Source organism: Narcine bancroftii, chromosome 5 (assembly GCF_036971445.1).
Source record: "Narcine bancroftii isolate sNarBan1 chromosome 5, sNarBan1.hap1, whole genome shotgun sequence".
NCBI classification, from domain to species: Eukaryota; Metazoa; Chordata; class Chondrichthyes; order Torpediniformes; family Narcinidae; genus Narcine; species Narcine bancroftii.
In genome coordinates, this window is record NC_091473.1 from 256,030,900 (window position 1) to 256,055,653 (window position 24,754).

Here is a 24,754-nt window from a genome sequence, read left to right on the forward strand (position 1 = left end):
TTTTGAAACCAAGTTCGAGATGGATACGAGCATGGGAGATGGAATATTAGGTAGATAAATGTTCCAAATGAGAGGCTGGAAGGTATTGGCATTCAGAGGGGTTGGGGGCTCTTGCACACATCACGACCTGATGTCACTGAAACAGCAAGAGGCTGTGCACAGAACTGCACCATGCAATATTGTGTCTCTCCTCAGGAGGATATTAATTGCAGTAAAGAGAGATTGACAAAGGTCCAGTAGATTGGTTCCCAGAAGACGAGTTATCGGACAAGGACACATTAACCAGGCTGAGTCCAAACTCTCTGGAGTTTGGAAGAATGAGAATTGTTGCCACCAAAATAGGCAAAATTCTTGTCGAGCTTGACAGTGTGTCTGTCTCGATGATAATGACCCTGCTTAGGGTACATAGAACCTGGATGCTTGATGCTTGATGGCAAGGGAATGTTAAAAAGTAGAGTTAGAACAAAACACACATGAAATGGAAATGGGGGTGTCCCATTCGGATGTTGTGCCAACTCAAGCATTCAATAACATTCCCATTGGGGATGTCCATTGAGTCTAAACACTTCACAGTGAGCAGCTGAACCTATGCTTTGAGGAGAAAGAGCATTGGAGCATGACCAGCCAATAAGAGAAGGTGTGGAGCAGTTGCCATTTTGGGAACAGCCATTATTGAGGGTGAGGTGCTGAGTCTGAGTTAAATGCTGAGGTGTTGGCTCAAGAGGGTTCAGCGAGAGGAAGGACTGAGCTGAGCATCAGGTAAGGACACGTCTATCAGCTGTTCACACAGTGCAGCTTAACTCAGTATCATGGGGATGTGAGTTAGATAGAGGTTTGCTGTTCCTGCAGAATGTGGGATGGAGCGAGACTTCAAGTAATCCACGCAACAGGACCATTGAGTCTGCCCTGTCATTCCACCACGAGCTGATCCATTCTCCCACTCAGACCTCTCCCCATAATCTTTGATACCCTGACTATTCAGATACCCACCGATCTCTGCCTTAAATACACTCAAATATACCCTGGCTTCCACAGATTCCCGTGGTAGAAAATTCCAGAGGTTCACCACTCTTAGGCTAAAGAAATTCCTCCACATCTGTTTTAAATGGGTGCCCTTCAATCCTGAATCCAGTCCTGCCCTCTTGTCCTAAACTCCCACCATGGGAAACAACTTTGCCATATCTACTCTCTCCAGGCCCTTCAATGTTCAAAATCCTTCATTCTTCTGAACTCCAGGGAGTCCAGTCCAAGAGCTGTCAAGCGTTTCTCACATGCTAATCCCTTTATTCTAGGAATCATTCTTGTGAATCTTCTCTGAACCCTCTCTAATGCCAGCACGTCCTTTCCTAAATACTTATCTCCAACCTGGCCCAAGTTAATGCCACATCAGAAAGATGCACATGCCAGCTGTGCTTGGATGGATAAAGAAAGGAGCAGTGTCCTCTGCTGTGGCAGGTGAATAGCCAGCAGGTTACAGAGACCTGGTGAGACCTGCCTGAACCCAGAGCTACACTTCATTGCACACTGCGAACATCTTTTGGAATGTCTCCCTACCTGGGACATGATTGGGGAGGGAAGAGTTTGTGACAGACATGGGAACTCATGGCCCTGATCCAGTGGTCAGGCCTGGGATGGATGACTGGAATCCAAGGGCCCTGATCCAGGGGTTAGGGGTCAGACCTGGGGATAGGTGACTGGGATCCGTGATCCAGGAGTCAGATGTGGGGGTTGGATGATGTTGACAGACACTGGGAACCCAAGATGTGAGGACTGAAGAAACCAAATGAGTCAGCTTGGATCTGCCCAAGGGAAAATGTTCATAGCTGCATTAATGGTTTTCTGAAAGGGAAGTAATGACTGTCCAACCTGTAGCTGTTTGAGGAAAAAATGGAAATGTGAAGGTTCTCAGAGTCAGGTGGAGGACTGAATTGCAGAAAGCCAAAGGTCAGGGTGTGGGAGATAACAAAGCCTGAGGACAGGAAGCAGCATCTAGTTCTGGCAGGTAAAAATGTTCAGTGTGTGTTGGCGCTGGGGCCTCAGCTTTTGATCTTGGATCGGGGTAGGCAGGAAAGAACCTCAGGATGCTACAAAGGGATGTCAACCATCTGAGTGACTGGTGAAGATCCACCCAAAAGTGTGAAATTGTCTACTTTGGCAGGAAAAGTAATGAGGCATATGATCTAAATGATGAGAGAGAGAGAGAGCACAGAGAGGTGTGTGGTTCACACAAGACCAATTTCCAGGCACAGCAATGATCACCAGAGTTTATTGTTTCTTGCAAGGGGAATTGTCCACACTTGTGGAGAAGTGACATGTCAGGGATACAGGCAAAGAGGAAACTACATCTAAATTAGATAGTAGCGGTCTGTTTTAAGAAGCAATGTTATGCATTGGCAGTAGTTCAGACGTTTATCTTATAAAGTAAGATTTGACAGGCTGGGAGTATCCTCTGGAGTTCAGGGGATAAGATGTTCGACTGAAGCACACAAGGGCCTGAGGGGTTTTGACAGGGTGGTTGAGAAGTTGCTTCTCTTTGTGGGAGAATCAGAACCAGGGACGTTTGGAAACGCAGTTACTCCTGAATGACAGAAATAAAATGACTGTTTCCCTCCTGGATATTTGCAAGGCAGAAGTGGATGATACTTGTTATAAGTGGGGTGAAAGGGTGGACAGGCAGGAACGTGAAGGTGAGGATTTAGTCGTAGTCGAACCTTCAGATTTTAATTAAATATAATTTTTACAAATGCAGTGGTTATGGTTAATCATTTTGAATCTGAATGTTTGTGGATGTTTTAGTTGGGGCTGAGTTGAGAATTTGTCACGTGTACTGAGATACGGTGAAAGTCTTTGGGCAGCGATTAGCGCGATGCTGTGACATTCCCAGTGACCCGAGTTTGAATCCCGCGCTATCTGTAAGGAGTTAGTCTGTTCTTCCTGTGTCTGTGCGGGATTTCCCCGGGGCTCCAGTTTCCTCCCACTGTTTGAAACGCACTGGGGCTGTAGGTTAATTGGGTGTAAATTGGGCGGCATGGATTTGTGGGCTGAAATGGCCTGTTACCCTGCTGTATGTCTACATTTAAAAAAAAATAAACATTTTAATTCTTCATTTAGTGTGTTGTCCAAGGTGAGGGGAGCAGTTTACCCATCTGTCAACCCACATCAGATGTCCATGGACCAGGCCTTGTCAATCTGTTTAGATGGTGCCTGGGTCTGCCCATGGTAATGGCAACTTCAGCTTGGAAGTGGGTGAAAGGACATTTCAGGAGTAAAACACTAAAGTCTGCAGATACTGTGATTGGCGTAAAAACACAAAGCTGGAGAAACCTGATTTAGGCCCCTTCCCACATTTTGCTCAAGTCCAGGGTCATGTATCTTTATCTTATTTCTACACTGTTTGACCTGCTGAGTTTCTCCAGTATTGAGTTTTTTAAAAGGAAATTTTAGGCTGAGTTCACTTTCATCTTCTGAATCCTCTTCTGTTCCTTCCATTTTGTTTTGCTTTGAGACAGGAAACTGAACCTGTTCCTTAATCTGTCAGGATGAATGGAGGCACGTCTTCAGGTTTAAACCTTAAAGTGGAAACAGAAGAGGTCTGGATCTGATCTAGATTCAGGAATGGAAGGTCTGTGCTAGACAGTGCACTGTCACATCTCAGTAGCATGGTCCATTTCATCACCATAGCTGTTCTTTGACTCCACCACCAGCAGTAAGCTGGTGAGGGTCGACTCTCCCCTCACTCCACAGGAGAACATAGGGAGCTGAGTGTAAAAGCCAGGGACCAGAAACTCGCAGTAGGACAGGTTAGCGTGGATCGTGTGTTATTTATGAACGATTCTATGACTAAGGAAAACAATGGACCCAAAATAGGCCCAATCAGGATTTAATTTTTCACTCGTTGTCTTGAAACACACTTCAATTACTCCTCCAACTGTGAGAATAAAACCAGTCAAGCTGTGATGCCTGTTCTAGCCTCTGCTGTGTCAGGCGGTTAGGAAGCTTCTTTGGTTGAAACCAAATGATTTCATCTCTTCACCTCTCCCTGCCGTCTTGCCCAGAGCTGTGATGGTGTCCCAACCTTTGGTGGTCTAGCACATGTGGAGCGCACTGGGATCTGTGTAACCATCATCCAGAGAGTCGGTCATCACTGGAAATGGCAAGGGAGAAAGAATTCATCTGCCAGTGTCTTAGCAAGTTAGCTTTATTTATGTACAACAGTATAAAGTGATTCTGGCAAAATAGGAGTGATTCATATTTACACTAGGTACACAATCTAACAAATAGGAACATTTTTTTGAAGAGTTTACTGTATCATCCTCACTCCAACAAACCCGGAACGTTCTCCATGCACCACAGAGTTCTAGCATCCAATACACAATGGCCAGAGAGATGGAAATGGTCTGGGACAAAAGATGAGAATTCTACAGAGAACAGACAAGATGAACCATAAAGCTGAAATAACTGGATGGCCATGTTCTACTCATTCTGTATCGGGAATTTTTTTAAAAGACATACCACATGTTACCAGACCTTTTCGCCCCACGAGCCTGTGCCACCTAATTGACCTACAACCCCTCCCCGGTACGTTTTGAGTGGTGGGAGGAACCCAGAGCCCCTAAGGCAAACCCACGCAGACACGGGGAGAACGTACAAACAGCATGGGATTCGAACCATGGTCACCGGTGCTGTAACAGTGTTGCACTAACCGCTACGCTAGAAGTTCCAGGCCACCACGGAACTAAACAGAATGCACTTGGCAAACACTAAGAAATGGGTGAGAGTTGGTGTTCATGGGCAGGGAAGGTTGTGGGGGATGTGAGTCCTCGATTGACATGAGGGGGACAGGACTCTCTGATACTTTACTTGGGTAGACTGTTTACTCTGGGGTGCCCACTGAATCCCCCTCACCTTGCCAGCACAATGAACCAAATCAAATGAACCTCTCTTGCTGGATGTCTTGCAGTTTCTGGTTGGCTTGTCCTGTGAGAATTTGTTCTGGTGGAGCAGCGACAGCCAGAAAACAACGAGCACCTTGTGCCTCGTTACAGCTCTTCGTGTTCATGGAAGGCCCATCCTTCAATCATTCAAATGTTGATTTCTTACATTGCAAACTGGCAACAACTGGATGCTTGAACACACGTTGTTCACTGAACATCTCAAAGGACTCCAAATCTTGGCATAGGAATTCAAACAGATATTTTAAAACTGTAAATAACCAATTTGTGATGAGTGATTTGGAATGAACGACATTAGGTTGTAGCTAAAGGCTCGTTTCAGAGCTGTGGGAATCATCTTGGATTTGCAAGCTCGGCTCTTGCTGCTTCACTGATTGAACATCTCAACACTACAGTGGAACGTACTGCTGTGTGTACACACTGCCTTACAGAGAGACCATCTCCCCATAACCTGCAGTATCAAACAGCACGTGAAGGAGGAGAGTCTGGAAGTTCAAGTATCCTTTTCATTTTACCGTAAGCCTTCTTAGCCTAACTTGAGGAACCCTGTCCAGTGACAGGTTATTTCAGGTGATAACATCATGCAGAATAACACGTTACATACAATGTTCTAAACAAAAATCTTGGACAACATCTGGTGCCATGCGCCATTCATTTAACACCTCGCACAGTGCCACCCTACAATATTTGGCACCATGTGTTGCCCATAAAATCAAATGCCAGATTCCATCTTCTCAACATCTGGCACTGTGCCACCCACTCGACCACTGGCACGAGCCACCCACTCGACCACTGGCACGAGCCACCCACTCGACCACTGGCACGAGCCACCCACTCGACCACTGGCACGAGCCACCCACTCGAGCACTGACGCCATGCAACCCACTCGAGCTCTGAAACCATGCCACCCACTCGAGCTCTGACGCCATGCCACCCACTCGAGCACTGACACCATGCCACCCACTCGAGCTCTGAAACCATGCCACCCACTCGAGCTCGACGCCATGCCACCCACTCGAGCTATGACGCCATGCCACCCACTCGAGCTCTGCCGCCATGCCACCCACTCGAGCTCTGCCGCCATGCCACCCACTCGAGCACTGACGCCATGGCACCCACTCGAGCTCTGACGCCATGCAACCCACTCGAGCACTGACACCATGGCACCCACTCGAGCTGACGCCTTGCCACCCACTCGCGCTCTGAAACCATGCCACCCACTCGAGCACTGACGCCATGCCACCCACTCGAGCACTGACACCATGCCACCCACTCGAGCACTGACGCCATGCCACCCACTCGAGCTCTGAAGCAATGCCACCCACTCGAGCTCTGACGCCATGGCACCCACTCGAGCACTGACGCCATGCCACCCACTCGAGCACTGACGCCATGCCACCCACTTGAGCACTGACGCCATGCCACCAACTCGAGCACTGACGCCATGGCACCCACTCGAGCTCTGACGCCATGCCACCCACTCGAGCTCTGACGCCATGCCACCCACTCGAGCTCTGACGCCATGCCACCCACTCGAGCTCTGACGCCATGCCACCCACTCGAGCTCTGACGCCATGCCACCCACTCAAGCACTGACGCCATGGCACCCACTCGAGCTCTGACGCCATGCCACCCACTCAAGCTCTGACGCCATGCCACCCACTCGAGCTCTGAAACCATGCCACCCACTCGAGCACTGATGCCATGCCACCCACTCGAGCACTGACGCCATGCCACCCACTCGAGCACTGACGCCATGCCACCCACTCGAGCACTGACGCCATGGCACCCACTCGAGCTCTGACGCCATGCCACCCACTCGAGCTCTGAAACCATGCCACCCACTCGAGCACTGATGCCATGCCACCCACTCGAGCACTGACGCCATGCCACCCACTCGAGCACTGACGCCATGCCACCCACTCGAGCACTGACGCCATGGCACCCACTCGAGCTCTGACGCCATGCCACCCACTCGAGCTCTGACGCCATGCCACCCACTCGAGCTCTGACGCCATGCCACCCACTCGAGCACTGACGCCATGCCACCCACTCGAGCTCTGACGCCATGCCACCCACTCGAGCACTGACGCCATGCCACCCATATTGCCTCTTCACGATCAGCATTCCCTTTCCTGATTTTATTTCCATTTCAATACCATGGTCAGACACCGAGTTGGAAACCTGAAGTGAAACTATGTGAAAAATAAGTAGACAGTTTCTAACAAATCACATCACCCACATCTTTTATAGGAACCAAGTCACTAAAGAAACCAAACACAACAGCAATAAAAAACACTTCTGGGTTGCCCCGACTCACTGAGGTATGAACAATATTCACATTTATACAGTTGTGGAGCCACGTCGTGCAGTTCTGAAACCTTTGGTTTTTCACTGTGAAAGTGGAAAGGAGGTGGAGACGGGAAGTATGACAGGTGTCAGAAACACTACAGCTTTGGCAGTGCCGCTCTTTGAACACTTGCCCCACTCTGCATCTCCCCCTGAAGGAAGAGCCATTCAGCTGACAGACTCTCGCTTTGGGACATCGCCCCAGCTCTGCTCCCCCTTGGCCAATGACGGCCTGCTCTGACACCAAAACTGGCTAAAGGGGAGACAGGGAAATGCAATGGAGAAACAAAGAATCCATTCTTTTAAAAATCAGAATCCTCTCAGTAACATGGAGCAGAGCCCCACACGGTAACTAGGAGTGAAACAAAAAAGTCTGCAGATTTACTGCATTGTAATTCGACCATCTCAGTGACAGCAATCCACACTGCAAATGGTGCTGCTCTTGTCCAAGGCCTCACCAAGTTCAGTGTGGTCACGTTCTCAGTCACCGCTGAGGCAGATCCAGCCAGTCCCACTTCTCCTCACAACCTCTCCTGTGACTACCTGCTAGGAATATTGTCTCCAATCCATCCCGGCCACTGATAAAGATGAGAGGGGAGTGTTTGTCATCAGGGCACATCTGTTGGGAAGGGCAGGATTATCAGGGAGAAGAATGGAGCACTCTGTGTGTGGGATGTGTGAAGACAGGATTCGGACTTGCACCATCATGGACACTTGCCCTGTTCAATTCCCACTTTACCACAGTATTACATTCAAGAAGATAGAAGATACAATATCCAGCACACTGACGGATGTTATGACACAGAATATAGCAGCAATGTTGGAATTCTTCACTTCCTAATTAAAAAAAAAGTTGCAGATGATTTTGTCCTCAAGTGTATCAGAATGATAAACTTGAATGGTTTCTCAGGGACGGGGCTGACCGCAGCCACGAGTTCCCAAGGCTATGCTTGTGTTCATGGAGCCTCTTGTTCCTTGTTTGACACGTCACCACGAGCATCCTGTTACGGGTCCACCTTTGTGGTGGAAGAGGCTTTGACCATTTGTGCGTGATTTGTGGTGCGGGTGAGAGATGTTTCTCCCAGTGGGAGGTTGGTGGGAGCAAGGGCACAGTGTGAGTTCACAGTTCCCTTCCAAACCTCATTGCAAAAACTGCGCATGTTGTTCAATAGCACCGTCCTTGTCCAACGATCAGTAAACTAAAGAAATTCACTGTTGGAAAAGATCAGCCATGGTTTCAAGCTTAATGGAGTCAACGAAAGGTAGTATCAGAATACAGTGTTATTCGAGGGAAAAGACTGGTGGCTGTCCCTGGGTGACCACACGTCCATGCTGGTTCCTGCAACCTCGTGGCTTCCCTTTCTCCAGCCTTCTGTTTGACTCTAGTTCTCGAAAACACAGCTCTCAGCTCTCGAGGGACATGGCAGCAATCAACTGTTCCACTTTGTACGACAGCCGTTGCCTCTGGGCTTGTTCATCTTGTTCCAAGGCAGCCGTTATCTGTAAAACAAAGAGAAAGGGAGGCTGAACTCTGAGTTCATACAGAAGCTGGGCCAGAGTTGAGGCGGGTAAATTACCCCCTCATCGCCTGCACAACCCTGAGTGTGGCGTCAGTGAGGGCAAGCTGACATCGGGAGGAAGTATGGTTGGAGATGTGGCACTGGGAGTGAGGGAGAGGTTAGTACTACCAGCTAATATAGGGCTGGTGGTGGGGGGGATGAGTGGTCAGTGGGAAGGTGCTCTGGGGCAGGATGAGTTCAGACAGGAGGAGGAGAAAGAGGAAAACATTCACATAAATATGGCTGGGGAGTTTAGAATTTTCACCCCGAGGGTCAGAAGAAAGAACTGATTTTTGGAACCAGTCCATGAATTGCTCCCATTGCATTAGTGGTGTTGGAGAGAGACAGAGGGAGCCGATCTCTAATCCAACCCTGACCCTTCTCATTCCATCATTATGCCAATCTTCTTTCTCACAGGATTTTATTAAAACTTCCTGCAGCTCATTTATCAGACCATTCATAGTTTCCCAGGCTTGGCCTTCAACAGATCTATGCTGGTTACTATAAACTCAAACACCAAGTGGCCACAAACCATTTCCTTGATCAGTTTCTAAAACCTTTGCCAATTGCAGAGGATGAAACATTGGTCAGAAGCCTCTCCCCTCTCCAGAACGAGGATGCCCACCAGCCCTCTGACCTACTCAATAACAGGGAAGACTGAAAGGTTATGACAAGCCCTCCTGTGACCACTCCCTCCTTCCCAGGCAATGCCACATCTACTTAAAGCATACCCAGCATTCAGCACCTCTCGTCCTTGACCATCACCTCACAGCTCCTGTTCCTACAGGGGTGTCTTCTCTCGAGAGGTCCTCAGTATCCCAGCCCTAACAATGGTCAAGTCAGCCTATCCATCTCCTGCCACCTGGCTTCTGCTCACTCGCTGGTGTTAGACTCTGGGTCCCTTGCATGTTAACGTACACCTGTCCAATTCTCCTCTCAGCTTGCTCTACTCCTCGTTATAATTATTCATCTCCTGTGATTATTTTTGTTCTATTATATTTTAATTCTAGTCTGTCATTCAGGAGTGTGAAACCAAATTATTTCAACAAAATGACAAAGGCCTGCCTGAGACTTGGATTCAACTTCTAACTACATCCCTTTCAGCATGTAGAATCATTGAGGACCCCTTCCACCCCCCACACACAGCATCTTTCAGCTGCTCCGTTGAAGAAGTGATCCAGGAGGATCAGAGCCAGCCCCACCAGGCTGAGGAACAGCTTCTTCCCACGGGCAGTGAGAACGACCAAAGGAACGGCTCACACTGACCCTCCGAAACTCTCATATTCATGTATTTGTATAGATGAAAATTTGTCCTGTATTGTGTGTCTGTTCATGTGTCCTGTCTGGGTGTGTGTCTGCATGTTCTGCACTGAGGATCGGAAAACATAGTTCATCGGGCTGTACTTGTACAATCAGATGACAATAAATATGACTTCTTGACTTGTGACTTTAATTGGCTGCCTTTACAACATATTATGAGCAACACATTCTCAGTCACTCTCAGCTGCAACCCCTCCACCATCAGACTCCTCAACAACAAACTCAATCAGGGACTCATTTAAGGACCCTGACGTGCACTTTATTGATTTCCTTTGCTCTCCCCGTGTTGCAGTCAGTTTGTTTACATTCATTATCTGTTTACAGCTCTTTTATTTGTTTACATGTGTACATTGTGTAGCTTAATTTTTGGACTACCAATAAGTGGTAATTCTGCCGTGCCCACAGGAAAAAGAATCTCAGGGTGCTATGTGATGTCATGTCTGTGCTCTGACAATAAATCTGAAATCAAACAGCGAACACTGGATGCTTCATGCTGCGTTTGGGTAGCATTGACGATCACTAAATAGAGCTCTAGAGGCATTTGGGACAGATAAAAGAGATGGAGAAATGGACATGGAGGCTTAATTGGATCATCAATTCATATGCAAGAAGTACTGTTTGCCCAGAATCATTTACTGAAGTATTCACAAAGGCAATAACGTTCTGAATATTCCCTATCAGATTACAAAGCACGTATCACCCGACTTTGTGTGACAGTCTCCAATTATAGTAAAATTTAATTTTCCTTTATTCGACACCAAATGATACTCAACCGCTTAATATGGTACTAAAGAATAACTAATGTAAAACCAACACTGCAGATAACGTAGAGGATGCTGAGATCCATGGTAATTTGGAGTAATGAGATTTTTCCACATTATTACCTGTTTATGCGGTAAAATTACTGCCTTTGACAGTAGACAGCATATTAAATAAAGCTCCTTCTGGCCTCTAACAAAGAACCCCAAGTATTCTCACTTCTTTATGCACTACAAAACATGACAGAACACTACAGTGAGGTACAGGCCCATCGGCCCTCAATATAGTGCTGTCCTATATATCCCTACCGAAAAAGACTGAACCCTCTCTACCCCAAAACCCTCTAGATTTCTTCCATCCATGTGCCTGTCTAAGAGTCTGTTAAATGCCCCTAATGTTCCAAGACCACCACCACCCCTGGCAAGGCATTCCAGGCACCCACAACTCTTTGTGTAAAACACTTAACCCTGACGTCTCCCCTAAACTTCCCTCCCATCTCTTTGTACACACGTCCTCTGGTGTTTGCTGATCCTGCCCTGGGAAACGGGCTGACCGTCCACCCAATCTATGCCTCTCAGAATCTTGAAGACCTCCATCAAATCACCTCTCACCCTTTTGTTGGTGTGGTCAACAGCAGTGATTCAGGGGCCAGCACAGTATCACAACTTCGACTTTTCAACAGTTACCACTGTTCTATCAAATAGTCCACGCTGGAATCCAGGTGCGGAACAGCTCTCTGGCTGCCACTGGGAACTAAAAGCACGATGCGCCAAGATCATTTCGGAAAATAAAATGGACAGCTTGTGAGATGTTTATCTAGGACGAGGTTGGTCAAAGCAAGATTCCTAAAGTGGAAAATGCAATCAAATGAGGGAGGGGGGCATGGTGGAGTAATGCGATCAGGTGGGGGGCATGGTGGAGTAATGTGATCAGATGGGGGGCATGGTGGAATAATGCGAACAGATGGGGGGCATGGTGGAGTAATGCGAACAGATGGGGGGCATGGTGGAGTAATGCGAACAGATGGGGGGCATGGTGGAGTAATGCGATCAGGTGGGGGGCATGGTGGAGTAATGCGAACAGATGGGGGGCATGGTGGAGTAATGCGATCAGGTGGGGGGCATGGTGGAGTAATGCGAACAGGCCTTCAGCCCATCTGCACTGATCATGTCATAGGATTAAAGTAAATCTCTGCTGTAGGCACGATGCACATCCCTCCATCCCTACACATCACGTGGCCACCCAGATGGTCAGACGTTTATCAATTTCATCATTCTGGTACAACATATTAAATAGATTTAAAATTTTTGTGAGACTCATTGTGAATAATTTTTGGTTGTAGAAGATGTCAAGAAGCAGTTGGTTGGTAGCTGTCCTTGGGTGATGTGAGTGGGTTGGTCTAAGTCTTTACTTGCAGCAGGAACTTGTAGGGGTGCCGGCTGGTGAAATTACCCCGGGACACAGAGGTAAAGGAACTGTAACGAACCTCCTCACCGTACTTGGCGATGTAAGAGTAGATTTCATTGAGGGTACTCAGTGTGTTGAACTCACTGACGTGCAGGCGAGACTGTTCCGCTAGGTACGCATTCATGTCTTGATCACTGATGGCTGACATTTTGGCAATATCCGCATAGTACCTTGGAAACAAGAATACATTGGTGGCTTTTTAACACAAGAACACAAACAAATCAGAGTAGAGCAGGCCATGGTCCTCAAACCTGCTTTGTCTAAACATGACCTGCCCCAGACCAGTACTCACACAGCGCTGCAACACTGTCCTGTATACATACTGCGCTGCAACACTGCCCTGTACTCACACTGAACTGTAACACTGTCCTGTATACACACTGCACTGCAACACTGTCCTGTATACATACTGCGCTGTAACACTGCCCTGTACTCACACTAAACTGTAACACTGTCCTGTATACACACTGCACTGCAACACTGTCCTGTATACATACTGCGCTGCAACACTGTCCTGTACTCACACTGAACTGTAACACTGTCCTGTATACACACTGCACTGCAACACTGTCCTGTATACATACTGTGCTGCAACACTGCCCTGTACTCACACTAAACTGTAACACTGCCCTGTACTCACACTGAACTGTAACACTGTCCTGTATACACACTGCACTGCAACACTCCTGTATACATACTGTGCTGCAACACTGCCCTGTACTCACACTGAACTGTAACACTGCCCTGTACTCACACTGCACTGCAACACTGTCCTGTATACACAAGCGCTGTAATACTGTCCTGTATACACATAGCGCTGTAACACTGTCCTGTACACACAATTAGATGTAACACCCTGTCCTTTGAAAGGATTATATTTTATAAAGTTTCAGGGTACCTCTGCCTGTAGACACAGTAGCAGAGAGGGTCAGGGTACCTTTGCCTGAGGACACAGACACTGAGGCCCTGTGTACCTCTGACTGTGGACACAGACACTGAGGACCAGGGTACCTCTGCCTGTGGGCACAGTAGCACAGAGGACCAGGGTACCTCTGCCTGTGGGCACGGTAGCACAGAGGACCAGGGTACCTCTGCCTGTGGACACAGACCCTTTGTAAATGGACAGAAGTGGTGAGAAGGAGGAACACAGGAACTGCTGGTTGTGGAGAACAGCCACTGACGTACAGTGAATTGAACAGGGAGTTGATCTACTTTCAATCTTCATTAACCTTCCACTCGCTGGTTATTAACTTTGAGAGGCAGACCGATTGATTTCCCCCTTGACACTCTGGGAGGTGACACTGGCGTGTGTGTCGTCCAGGACAGAATGCCACAACCCTTCTCTCCACAGCAGAGACTCCTGAGTAATGAAGTCACACAGAATTCCATCTGTGTCATCTCCAGGCAACGGGAATCAACGTGATTGACACCTACATCACAATGTGGCACACCCTGCTCCAGGACTTGCTTCCAATTCAGTCACCGCTTCACCAACAGAGAACTAAAAATCAATTTGAACAAATCTCTGAGGAATGACTGGTTCTCCAGCGATGAAAGACTAACAGGAGGCAGCAGGCTCAGTGTAAAGGGAGGAACCTGTTGTGCTCACATGTTGCAGTATTGATGCCTGGAGGTCAAATTCTCTTGGGGGGGGGGGGAGGTGTGGTGGAAAATGACAGGAGTATAATGGGGAGGTGTTGGGGCTATAGTAGGGAGGTGACAGAGGTACAATTTGGGTGACAAGGGTATAATGGGGAATGGGGGGTATAGTGAGGATGATGGGGTACAATGGGAGTGACGGGAGGTATGGTGGGTGATGCGGGTATAATGTGGGTTACAAGGGTATTATTATGGGTGACGGGGGTATTATGATGGGTGATGTGGGGTATTATGGTGGATGACGGGGTATAATGGTGGATGGGGGTATAATGTAGGTAATGGGGCATTATGGTGGGTATAGTGAGGGTTACAGGGATGTAGTGAGGTAATTCAGCAGTTTTTGGAATGATACGGGGTTTAGTGGAGTATCGTGTGCAACACCAGCTCTGGGATTGTGTGACGTCTATTAATCCAGAATCTGAACTAATTGACCCCTGACGCAAGATAAAATTCAAATGCAGCAGGTGCAGGAAACTTGATTATTCTTTAAATATAAATTTAAATGTTTAAATTTAGACGTACAGCGTGGTAACAGGCAATTTCAGCCCACGAGTTAGTGATGCCCAATTACACCCCATTAATCTACAATCTCCAGTACATTTTGAAGGGTGGGAAGAAACTGGAACCCCCGGTGAACCCCACACAGACATGGGGAGAACGTGCAAACTCCTTACAGACAGTGCAGGATTCGAACCCTGATCCCAATCGCTGGCGCTGTAACAACGTTGTGCTAACCGCTACACTAACTGTGCCACCCTAAATGGTGAACATAAAATGGGGAGATTGTAGCAAACAACATCTGGCTAATTTCTCAGCTTCCCCGGGTGTTCCCACACCCCGAAGAAGCACTGCTGTTACCTGGCTGCTTTAAGTCAGTCCAAGAGGGGAATAGAGGCAAAATAACCAGTGCATTGTGGGGCGAGAGAGGGAATGTTGCAGGGGGACTGGGCTAGCAGAAAACCAAGGGACTGAATGGATTCTGGCATGGTGGTAAAGAAGTCAGGTTCACCTCCTCATCTGGTCTGCACTCTGACTGCAGACACCTGAGTTCACAGAGTCTTTCTGCCTCAGTGACACCGTTTCCTGGTTGGAGTTTGGTGCTCAGTGAAACCTTGGTCACCGGTGTGATGGGTTTCTGCCAGAGGGTGATTGAAGCTGACATCCAAGGGGAGGTGTCTGCAATGGGAAATCTGAGTTTTCCAACACCTACTGCATTGGTCCCTCCTCTCAATGTTTCCACCTCCAGGGGAACTGCCGCAGTATTTCAGTTACAATCGGAATCTGCGCTTTACTGTCCTGACTCTTGAGGCATCTGCGATTACTGGTCTGGTTCAGGGAGCTGTCCAAAGCTTTCTGTGCTGGTGAGGAGTGGGAGACAATGTCTGAGTTCCACTTCCTGCTGCAGATACACGTGAGATTCCTCACTAACCTCGCTCCCACACCCCGTGTTAGCATGTCCATCACCTGGTCACCCCCTCTCCCGGCTGACGTGCACACTCACCTCTCCACCCAGCTCTTATAGTTGGGGATATCCTTGGCATACAGCAGCTTGTTGGATGGAGAATCCTTGCCCAGTCGGTGTTCGGAGGTGGAGCAGGAGTCCATGAAGGTCTGGGCCACCACCGAGAGGCAGGCATCAGTGATACTGCTCTTGTGGATGTCGAACACAAACTGAGGATTCTTGATGACGTTCACCCAAAACCGCAAAGGCAGGCTTCAAAACAAACCGACACCAGGTCTGAGACAGCTGTAGTCATTGATTATGGTGTGAACTTTGGGAAAACGTCCAGAAGGACTGAACTCTTTCCACCAGCGTAACCATCCAGTGGAAATGAGGCAGGAGGGAGGCGACCCTGATCAGCAACTGGTCGTGTGTGTGTGTGTGTGTGTGTGTGTGTGTGTGTGTGCGTGCGTGCGTGCGTGCGTGCGTGCGTGCGTGCGTGCGTGCGTGCGTGGATTCGTGTGTGTGGATTCGTGTGTGTGGATTCGTGTGTGTGGATTCGTGTGTGTGGATTCGTGTGTGTGGATTCGTGTGTGTGGATTCGTGTGTGTGGATTCGTGTGTGTGGATTCGTGTGTGTGGATTCGTGTGTGTGGATTCGTGTGTGTGGATTCGTGTGTGTGGATTCGTGTGTGTGGATTCGTGTGTGTGGATTCGTGTGTGTGGATTCGTGTGTGTGGATTCGTGTGTGTGGATTCGTGTGTGTGGATTCGTGTGTGTGGATTCGTGTGTGTGGATTCGTGTGTGTGCGTATACACATGTGTATGTGTGTGCATTCGTGTGTGTTTGTGTGTGTGCGTGAGTATGTCGCAGACTTCAAATCTAGCGTTGGAGAGGGTTCAGAGAAGATTCACAAGGACAATTCCTGGAATAAAGGGATTAGCACAAGGGGAACGTATGACCGCTTTTGGACTAGACTCCTTGGAGTTCAGAAGAATGAGGGGAATCTCACAGAAGGATTTCGAATGTTGAAGGGCCTGGACAGAGTAGATGTGGCAAAGTTGTTTCCTATGATAGGGGAGTCTAGGACAAGAGGGCATCCATTTAAAACAGAGATGTGGAGGAATTTCTTTACTCAGAGAGCAGTGAACGTCTGGAATTTTCCGCCCCGGGCAGCTGTGAAGGCCAGGTCATTGGGTGTATTTAAAGCAAAGATTGATAGGTATCTGAATAGTCAGGGTATCCAAGGTTATGGGGAGAAGGCAGAGGAGTGGGGCTGAGTGGGAGAATAGATCAGCTCATGAGGGAATGGTAGAGTGAACTTGATGGTCTGAATGGTCTACTTCTGCTTCTTTATCTTATGGTCTAAACTAGTGGTTTTCAAACTCCCCCCAAGACTCGCATACCACCTTAAGCAATCCCTATGCCATCAGGTGCTCTGTGATTAGTAAGGATTACTTAATGTGGCACGTGGGTGGCACGAAGTTGTTTGAAACCCGCTGTTTTAATCGTACCTGATCGACTCATTACGTGCACGGTTTCATCACTCCAAAGGAAATGGGACAATGACAATTTTTCTCAAGCAAAATATTTCAGGAACATTTAGGTCTAGAGCAGTGATTCTCAACCTTCCCTTCCCACTCACATCCCACCTTAAGCAATCCCTTACTAATCACAGAGCACCGATGGCCTAGGGATTACTGAAGGTGGTTTGCTAGTCTGGGGGGCAGTTTGCAAACCACTGGTCTGAACTAACACAACCACTTGCACATCAAATGTAGCAACTTTCTCATCAACTACATCCCACATCAGGAGGGCATTTGGGGACATCAAATACTTCTCACTGTCCGAGGTATCGTGTGACAAATCAACCTTGAAGTTTAAACTGCCATGTGGTAAATGGCAGAAATGTCATGGCATGCAGGCTCCAGGTTCTGTGAGAGTGATGACACGAGACGATGGGTTAGTGAGGAAGGAATTCAGCACGTTTGTCTCAGTGGCTCACGCATTGGGTGTGAGAGCTGGGGTGTGATGTTGCAATTGTACAAATAACACTGGACAACAACGATTTTGCTTCCTGAACACTGCTGAGTGTATTTTATGGAGTTTGGGCTATTGATAACGCAAATCATCTTAAAAATTTCCTAGCACGTACCGGTTTTTAGATGAAACCTATTTTTGTGGTTTCCTGTCATATTTCAAGCCTACTTCAAGCATACAAAACCATGAGTGCAGCATGTTATTGAAAATTAATTTTACTGCATTCACACTTGCACGTCTTCCCCGCTGATCTTGGTGCAGTCAGTGGCGAACACGGTGAAAGGTTTCACCAGGACATTGCGACCATGGAAAAGTGGGATCAGGGCAACTGGAATGCATCAATGCTGGTCGACTATTGTTGACACTGACACGAGAGGCATCAGATGCTGAGTACAAATGAAAGTCAGCCGAAAAATATTTTTAGGCCAGTTGAACTAACGCAATGTGTCAACGTCATTATGTGATTAAACCTAAATTCAATAAGAGTTAATTTAATGTTTCTCCAACTTCCTACATGATACAGCAAATCTGAAATTATCTTTGTGTCCAGCTTGAAGTTGTTTATTATAATCTGCCTTTTTTTCCAGAAGCAAACATTTGAAAAAATAATTTGTTGTCCAGTGATATTATTCTGCACTGAGAATATTGTGTGCAGTTTGACTCATTACACTTCAAGTTGTGGTAGGGATAGAGAGAGTGCAGAAGAGATTGATCTGGGTGTTCCTGCAATGGAGGCCTGTGGTCATTAGGAGAGAATGGATAGGCTGGATTTATTCTCTCTGGAATGTAGGAGGCGGAGGGGTGACTGTAGAGAGATTTATAAAATGATGATTTTTACATAGAATGATAGGAGATTTGAAATCTAGTGGGCATGTATTTAAGGTGAGAGCAGAGAAATTTAAAGAAGATGTAAAGGATAGATTTTTCCACACAGAGGGTAGGGGTTTAAGTTGAGAGGAAGGTGTTTAAAAGGGATCTGAGGGGTTAGCCTTTTGTTTAGAGCATGTCGTTGATATCGGGAACTCTGCCAGAGGAGGTGGTAGAATCAGATACATGCACAAAGTTTCAGAGCTATTTAGTCAGACTCTTGAACTGGCAAGGAAGGGAAGGCTAGAATCTAATGAAGGCAAATGAGATTCGTATTGGTGATACAAAGGTCTGCATGAATGTAGTGAGCCGAAGGGCCTGTTCCTGAGTTCTAAGACAACTCCCAGATCTGTTCCATGCTCAGACACCACCCCCCTGGGCTCTCTTCTCCTCGTCTGTGTCTGGAACCCTCGTCAGTTTCCTATTCTCTCTCTCTCTCTCTCTCTCTCTCATTCCCAAACTTTCTGCAATTCCACCACCCCAGTCACACCTTTGACTCTCTCTGCTAAGATGTAAATGCCCCCATTACCCCTTTCACTTACTTGTTCTCATTATGTTCCAAGGCTCTATCTTGCAAGGTGCTGACCCCATGGTGAGGAGATAATTCCCAAGGTCTGTCAGAACCCTCTAGCAGCTTCACTCTGGAAGTGAATGTTCCCACAGGAGAGGTGACCAGAGGTACTAACTACACAGATAATCTGCTGGTGGCATTTCACAGAGACCTGCAAGACTGATTGAAGTTCACTTGTGTTTTAATGCAGTGCAAGTCTGATAGGATCCGGCACTTGGGAAAGGATAAGATTTTAATTAAAGTGATAAGTGATCTTATCAATTCCTTTGCTCAAATGGAGTGGCAGATAATTGGCATGTAAACCTCTCACAACTATTTAGGATATTCATGAATATGATCTTTTCCAAAATGTACAAATTTCCATCGGTTGCGTTAAGAGCTGTTGAAAAGGTTGAAAAATGGACAAATCTTTGCTTTTCAAAAGGGAAAATCCTTGTTCTCTGCAACACGGGACAGTGACCTGCAGTGAGTGTGTGGTTCATGAAGGTTTCCCTCTCTGCTGAAGAGATGGGTTACTGTTGCCACATTACAGGTGTTCTTTCTTTGGCTTGGCTTGGCGGACGAAGATTTATGGAGGGGTAATGTCCAAGTCTGCTGCAGGCTCGTTTGTGGCTGACAAGTCCGATGCGGGACAGGCAGGCACGGTTGCAGCGGTTGCAAGGGAAAATTGGTGGGTTGGGGTTGAGTTTTTCCTCCTTTGTCTTTTGTCAGTGAGGTGGGCTCTGCGGTCTTCTTCAAAGGAGGTTGCTGCCCGCCGAACTGTGAGGCGTATGGTCAGCAGAACTACGGCAAGTGAGCCAGCACTGAAACCTCTGTCAGTCACTGCCTTTTAATGAAATGGATAAGACCATAAGATTCAGGAGAAAAAGTAGGCCATTCAGCCCATTGAGTATGCCCTGCCATTCCATCAAAAGCTGATCGATTCTTCCTCTCAGCCCTACTTCCCCAGCTTTCTCCCCAAAACCTTTGATACCCATCAATCTCTGCCTTAAACACACCCAATGACCTGGCCTCGACAGCCGCCTGTGGCAACAAATTCCAAATTTCTACCACTCTCTGGCTGAAGAAATTCCTCAGCATCTCTGTTTAAATGGGCGCCCTTCAATCCAGAAGTTGTGCCCCCTTGTCCTAGACTCTCCCACCGTGGGAAACAACTTTTCCTCATCTACTCCATCCAGGCTGTTCAACATTTGAAATCCTTCTGTGAGGTCCCCCCTATTCCTCTGAACTCCAAGGAGTCCAGTCCAAGAGCCGACAAACATTCCTCATGTGCTAACCCCTTCATTCTGCAGGCGCTCTGTCTTTGGATAATGGAGAGGGAATTCCTCAGATCACCTTGATGTCTCTTTCATGTCTTAATTTTTGAGATTATTCTAATCTCAACGATCATTAGGATTTGAAGTCAGTGCGACACTTTTCCACATTCTCCAGCTGTTAACTTCACTGATGAAAATCACATTTATTGCTTCCACATGACAGCAAAAACACTCTCGGAAACTAGGCAGGCTCACTGCCTTTATATTTCATTCTTCTGCTATTAGTTATTCAGTGGCCTCTCTCCACAACTCTTCCACTGCAAGACCCTCAGGATATCATCTTACTGAGACTGTGGCTGCTCTCTCCTCGACATGTCCCTTTCCCCAGCTCTCTGGGGCCAACATCCTTACCCCTTTTCCCCACCAGGTTCCAGCATGACCAACAACTCACTTGGTTTTCTCTTTTCCCCGCTTCTGACTACAGATCCTGGACCTGAAACATCAACTATTTCCCTACCACAGATGCTGCCTGACCAATTGGTATTTTCCTGTCCTGGCTGCATCCCCTTTTGGACCTTGCCCTGAGGTTCCGTTGCCTGCCTCTTCTTCCCACTCCACTACTGCCCATTCACCTGCTGTCTGTAAGGTGAGAACATGAACCACTGTCTCTGCTACAAATGGCAATGAGGAAGCAAACAGGAGGGAGGTTCGTCAGCTAGTTGAGTGGTGTCACAAAACTTGCACTCATTGTCAATAAAACTCCTGAGGAAGTAGAGGTGCTGATGTGCTTTCTTCATGATGCCATTGGTGTGTTGTGTCCAGGAAAAATCCTTTGAGATGGTGACTCCCAGGAACCTAAACTTGCTCACTCTCTCCAACTCTGATCCCCCAACGATCACAGGATTGTAAAGCTCTGGTTTTCCCTTCGTAGTATTGTCAGCAAATTTGTAGGTGGTGTTACTGTCGTTCCGAGCCACATAATCTTGATTGCGTTCTAGACTGTGTTATACCGGACTGCACCATTTCTGGAAACTTTCTGAGCCGGAAAGGGAGGTGGGAAGGTGAGGAGCAGGAACATGAGATGAGCTTGTTACCCGGATGGGAACCGTAAGTGAAAGGACGTGCCTGCACATACACACGCAAATAAACTCAACTCAACAGGTGTGCACATCCTGTTGTACATGGGAATGGGCAAGTGGGACATGAGGTGAATCAGTACATCAACCAGTTCTTTCTGTTAGCCTGGCACTAGCCTGGAGCTCTGCACAAGTGGCATGATTTGGGGATGACCAAGGCACAGGACAGCGAGGGAAGTGGCCAATAGCCAGTGAGGAGCAACTGTGGTCATTGAACTGAGTGCTGGTGGTCAGCTCCAGACTATGGAAGCAGGGTGAACCTCCACTCACCAGTTACTCTTCCAGGTGTGCCTAACATCTGTGTCATGGATGACATGCCGATCAGCCTGCTCGTCCAGGAAGTCAAACATGTATTTGATGGCCAGCGGAAGAGCACTGCCTCGATGCACTGTACTGAACAGAGTCTCAAACAGGTCGTCCACAAACTTCTGCAGAGTGCCCTGTGAAGGAAGATGTGGACAGCCATCACGGACTTTCCCTTTGGCAGAGAGGAACACATGAACATCACGAGGGGCCATGGCACATATCACCACCAAGAGAAGGGGATTTGTTCCCTTGAACCTTCTCCACCATTCATTACCATCACAGCTGATCCAACCTTGACCTCAGGACCCCCACCCCTGGCCCACAACCTGGCATCATTTGCCCCCTTTGTATTTCATTGACTGCCTTTACTGATGAAACCATCTTCTCTCCCAACTCCACCCCTTCTGCCCATCTTCCCCCTCCTTACCTGGTCTACCTATTACCTGCCAACTCCCGTCTCCCCTCCCCCTCCTCTCCTACCCTTTACACTCAGTCCTGATGCTTTGGGAAGGGGTATATAGCTATTATATATATATATATATATATATATAAATATGTATATATATGTATATATGTGTATATATATATATATATATATATATATATATAGCGAGAGAGAGAGGGAGAGAGGGGGGAGGGACAGAGACAGGGAGATTGAGAGCAAAGAGAGAAAGAGATAGAATGGGAAAGAGAGAGAGAGAAAGGCAAGAGAGAGGCAGAGGGAGGGAGAAACAGAGAGAGAGACAGGGAGAATGAGAGAGATAGACAGAGACAGAGAGGGGGGAGAGGAGAGATACAGACAGACAGAGAGGAACAGATCAGAGAGAGAGCGATATGATTAGGAAGGATGTTTTGTGAAGCCAAGGCACGGTCACCATACCTGAAAACTGTGAGATTAACCGGATCTCACTCCATGGGGAGGATAAGGGACCTGACGCTGAAACAAGCTGTGGGCACCTACAGCAGGTGTGAGCAGTTTCTGTGGAGTGATGGAAATGTGGACCCTATCACAGGTTAAACTGTGAGAGCAGACAGCAAGACAGCATCGGGTGTCAGAATGGTGCAGAGATTTAAATGCCTGCCGCAACAGTCCACAATCACAGCAAACTGAATCAATGGTACCTTGGTCGCCAGCAATCTTGTCAGGTAGATCTCAGACACCATCTTGCTGCCACGATCCCCCTCCTTCTGATCACCATGGTCGTGGTTCTTTACCAGATGCCACACTTTAACGCCACTCTCCAAATCGGGAGTGATCATTGGTGCACGGGACCGTAGGCTGTCAGGACTGCCAGTGTACCGCAATGTGGAGTCTTGGGAGAGAAACAACACTGAGTGAACGATCGCTCTGGATCGCACTGAACAAGAACCTCACTGGCACGAGACAGGCAAACAGTGGTGAACACGAGGTCCGGCCCCTCTCCCTCACTGGCCCAGCCCACAAGCAGTGTGAAGGCCCTCGGCTGTTCCAAACATCTGGAATGGTTGCGGGCTCACTGTGCTCTGGTCCAATAATCTGGAAGTCTGATCGTAGCTTGGAACCTAATTGTGCCGTCAGTCTGCAGCTGATCAGTAGTTCCATGTAGATTATTGCACTACATGCGGCTGTGATGTGGAGCAGCAGAGGGACATGGGACAATGAAGGGAGCTTTAAATTCCGGATCTGTTTCTTGGACTCTGCAACAAGTTCTACTCCAGACTGACAAGCCCTCCTTCAACTTGCTCAGCCGACTCTGCTCCGTCCCTCCCTGCTTAGGGACAGTCCACTGGAAGAGAATCACATAAAACCAATATACAGCAAAACCCCTGGTCTCCGGCACCCATGGGGATTGGTAAATGCTGGTTAAGCGAGTTTTCCGGTTGCCTGAGACTCATTTACAATGCATTAAGAATAAACAGTTTAAAAGACAAAAATATTAGACTGTCCTTACACAGAACAAACTTCACTTGCATGAATATATAAACATTAAAGCATTTCAATTTATTTTCAGTCACATTCTTTGGAAATATTTAACTGTTGCTGAATCTGCAGGTTCCTCCCTCTCCACGGAGTCGCTCGAAAGACGAACAATATCATTATAGATAATTAATCCCCACAAGTTTACAGATGAAGCCTCTAACTGGGGCAACTCTTACTAAGCAGAGATAAGGAGACGCTTTAAGAGAGTCGCCCCAAGGGCGAGCGGCATCAACCCGCTCTTCATCCGAGGTGACGCCATCGCTGTTTCACACTATTTATTCAAACAGCTGCTACGAGCAAAGCCCGACCAAGGCACTCTCTGGCTGGATATGTGCTCCCATCTTCACCAAAAGTTTGTTACTTCAGAGAACATTTACTTTCACAATTTTAAACTTTAATTTTTTAAATGAATTCAAACCAATGTATTTATTTATTTATTTTCCTCAATCTTTTTGCTGGTTGCCAGTTGCTTGAATTCCAGATACCAGGGGTTTGACTGTAACTCTGACTGGAGAGGAAGCCGCAGGATCTGCCTTAGCCAGTCCTCAGGGACACAGTGTGCAGGAACACTCCCCACCTTCAGTTCTGTGAAGAGCACTAGTCCCCTCCTGCCTGCAGGTGTTCCTGGTGAGTGGAACACACAAACGCACGGGAGAAACTCAGCAGGTCCGGCAGCACCTGCAGGAACCAACGTTTAAAGCCTGGCCCCTTCGTCAGGACGCTGTGTGACCTGCTGAGTTTCTCCAGCACGATTGTGTAGTACACTCGACCCCAGCATCAACAGACTTTCTCATGCTAACTCCTGCTGACTGTAACCCGAAAGGTCTCAGCTCACCATAGCGACTGATGGAAGTCCGGCACATGGTGGTTGTGGTTGGGACGTTGTAAGAAGAGGTTTGTTTAGGAACCAGAGCAACAACTGATCGATCCGATACCTGCAGAGCAAGGGAAAGAATGTTTCACCGAGTTCAAACTGAACACTCTCAATGACACAATAAAACAACTTCATATGATCCAACGTTCTTACTCCTTTCTGATACGACCGGTCTGTTATCAATTCCGTCAAGTGCCTTAGCCAGGTTTACAGCACACTGATTCACTCTGGTCCCCACA

At 47.6% G+C, this 24,754-nt stretch overlaps 1 protein-coding gene across 7 annotated transcripts in view; it reads right to left on the reverse strand.

Moving 5' to 3' along the window:
• Positions 1–8,567: 8,567 nt before the first annotated feature.
• Positions 8,568–24,754, reverse strand: part of plxna2 (plexin A2) — a 374,997-nt gene continuing 358,810 nt past the window's right edge. For 5 of the 7 annotated variants that reach the window (XM_069942307.1, XM_069942304.1, XM_069942303.1 and 2 more), the window contains exons 29-34: positions 24,477–24,576; positions 22,804–22,994; positions 21,646–21,815; positions 15,567–15,779; positions 12,426–12,576; positions 8,568–8,801 (exon numbers count right to left, since the gene is read on the reverse strand). In XM_069942307.1, coding sequence (XP_069798408.1) covers positions 8,706–8,801; positions 12,426–12,576; positions 15,567–15,779; positions 21,646–21,815; positions 22,804–22,994; positions 24,477–24,576 — 921 coding nt within the window. In that variant the 3' untranslated portion in view covers positions 8,568–8,705. Of the gene's footprint in view, positions 8,802–12,425; positions 12,577–15,566; positions 15,780–18,942; positions 19,054–21,645; positions 21,816–22,803; positions 22,995–24,476; positions 24,577–24,754 lie in introns of those variants that run through there. The other 2 variants (XM_069942308.1, XM_069942309.1) reach the window with 2 other exon arrangements.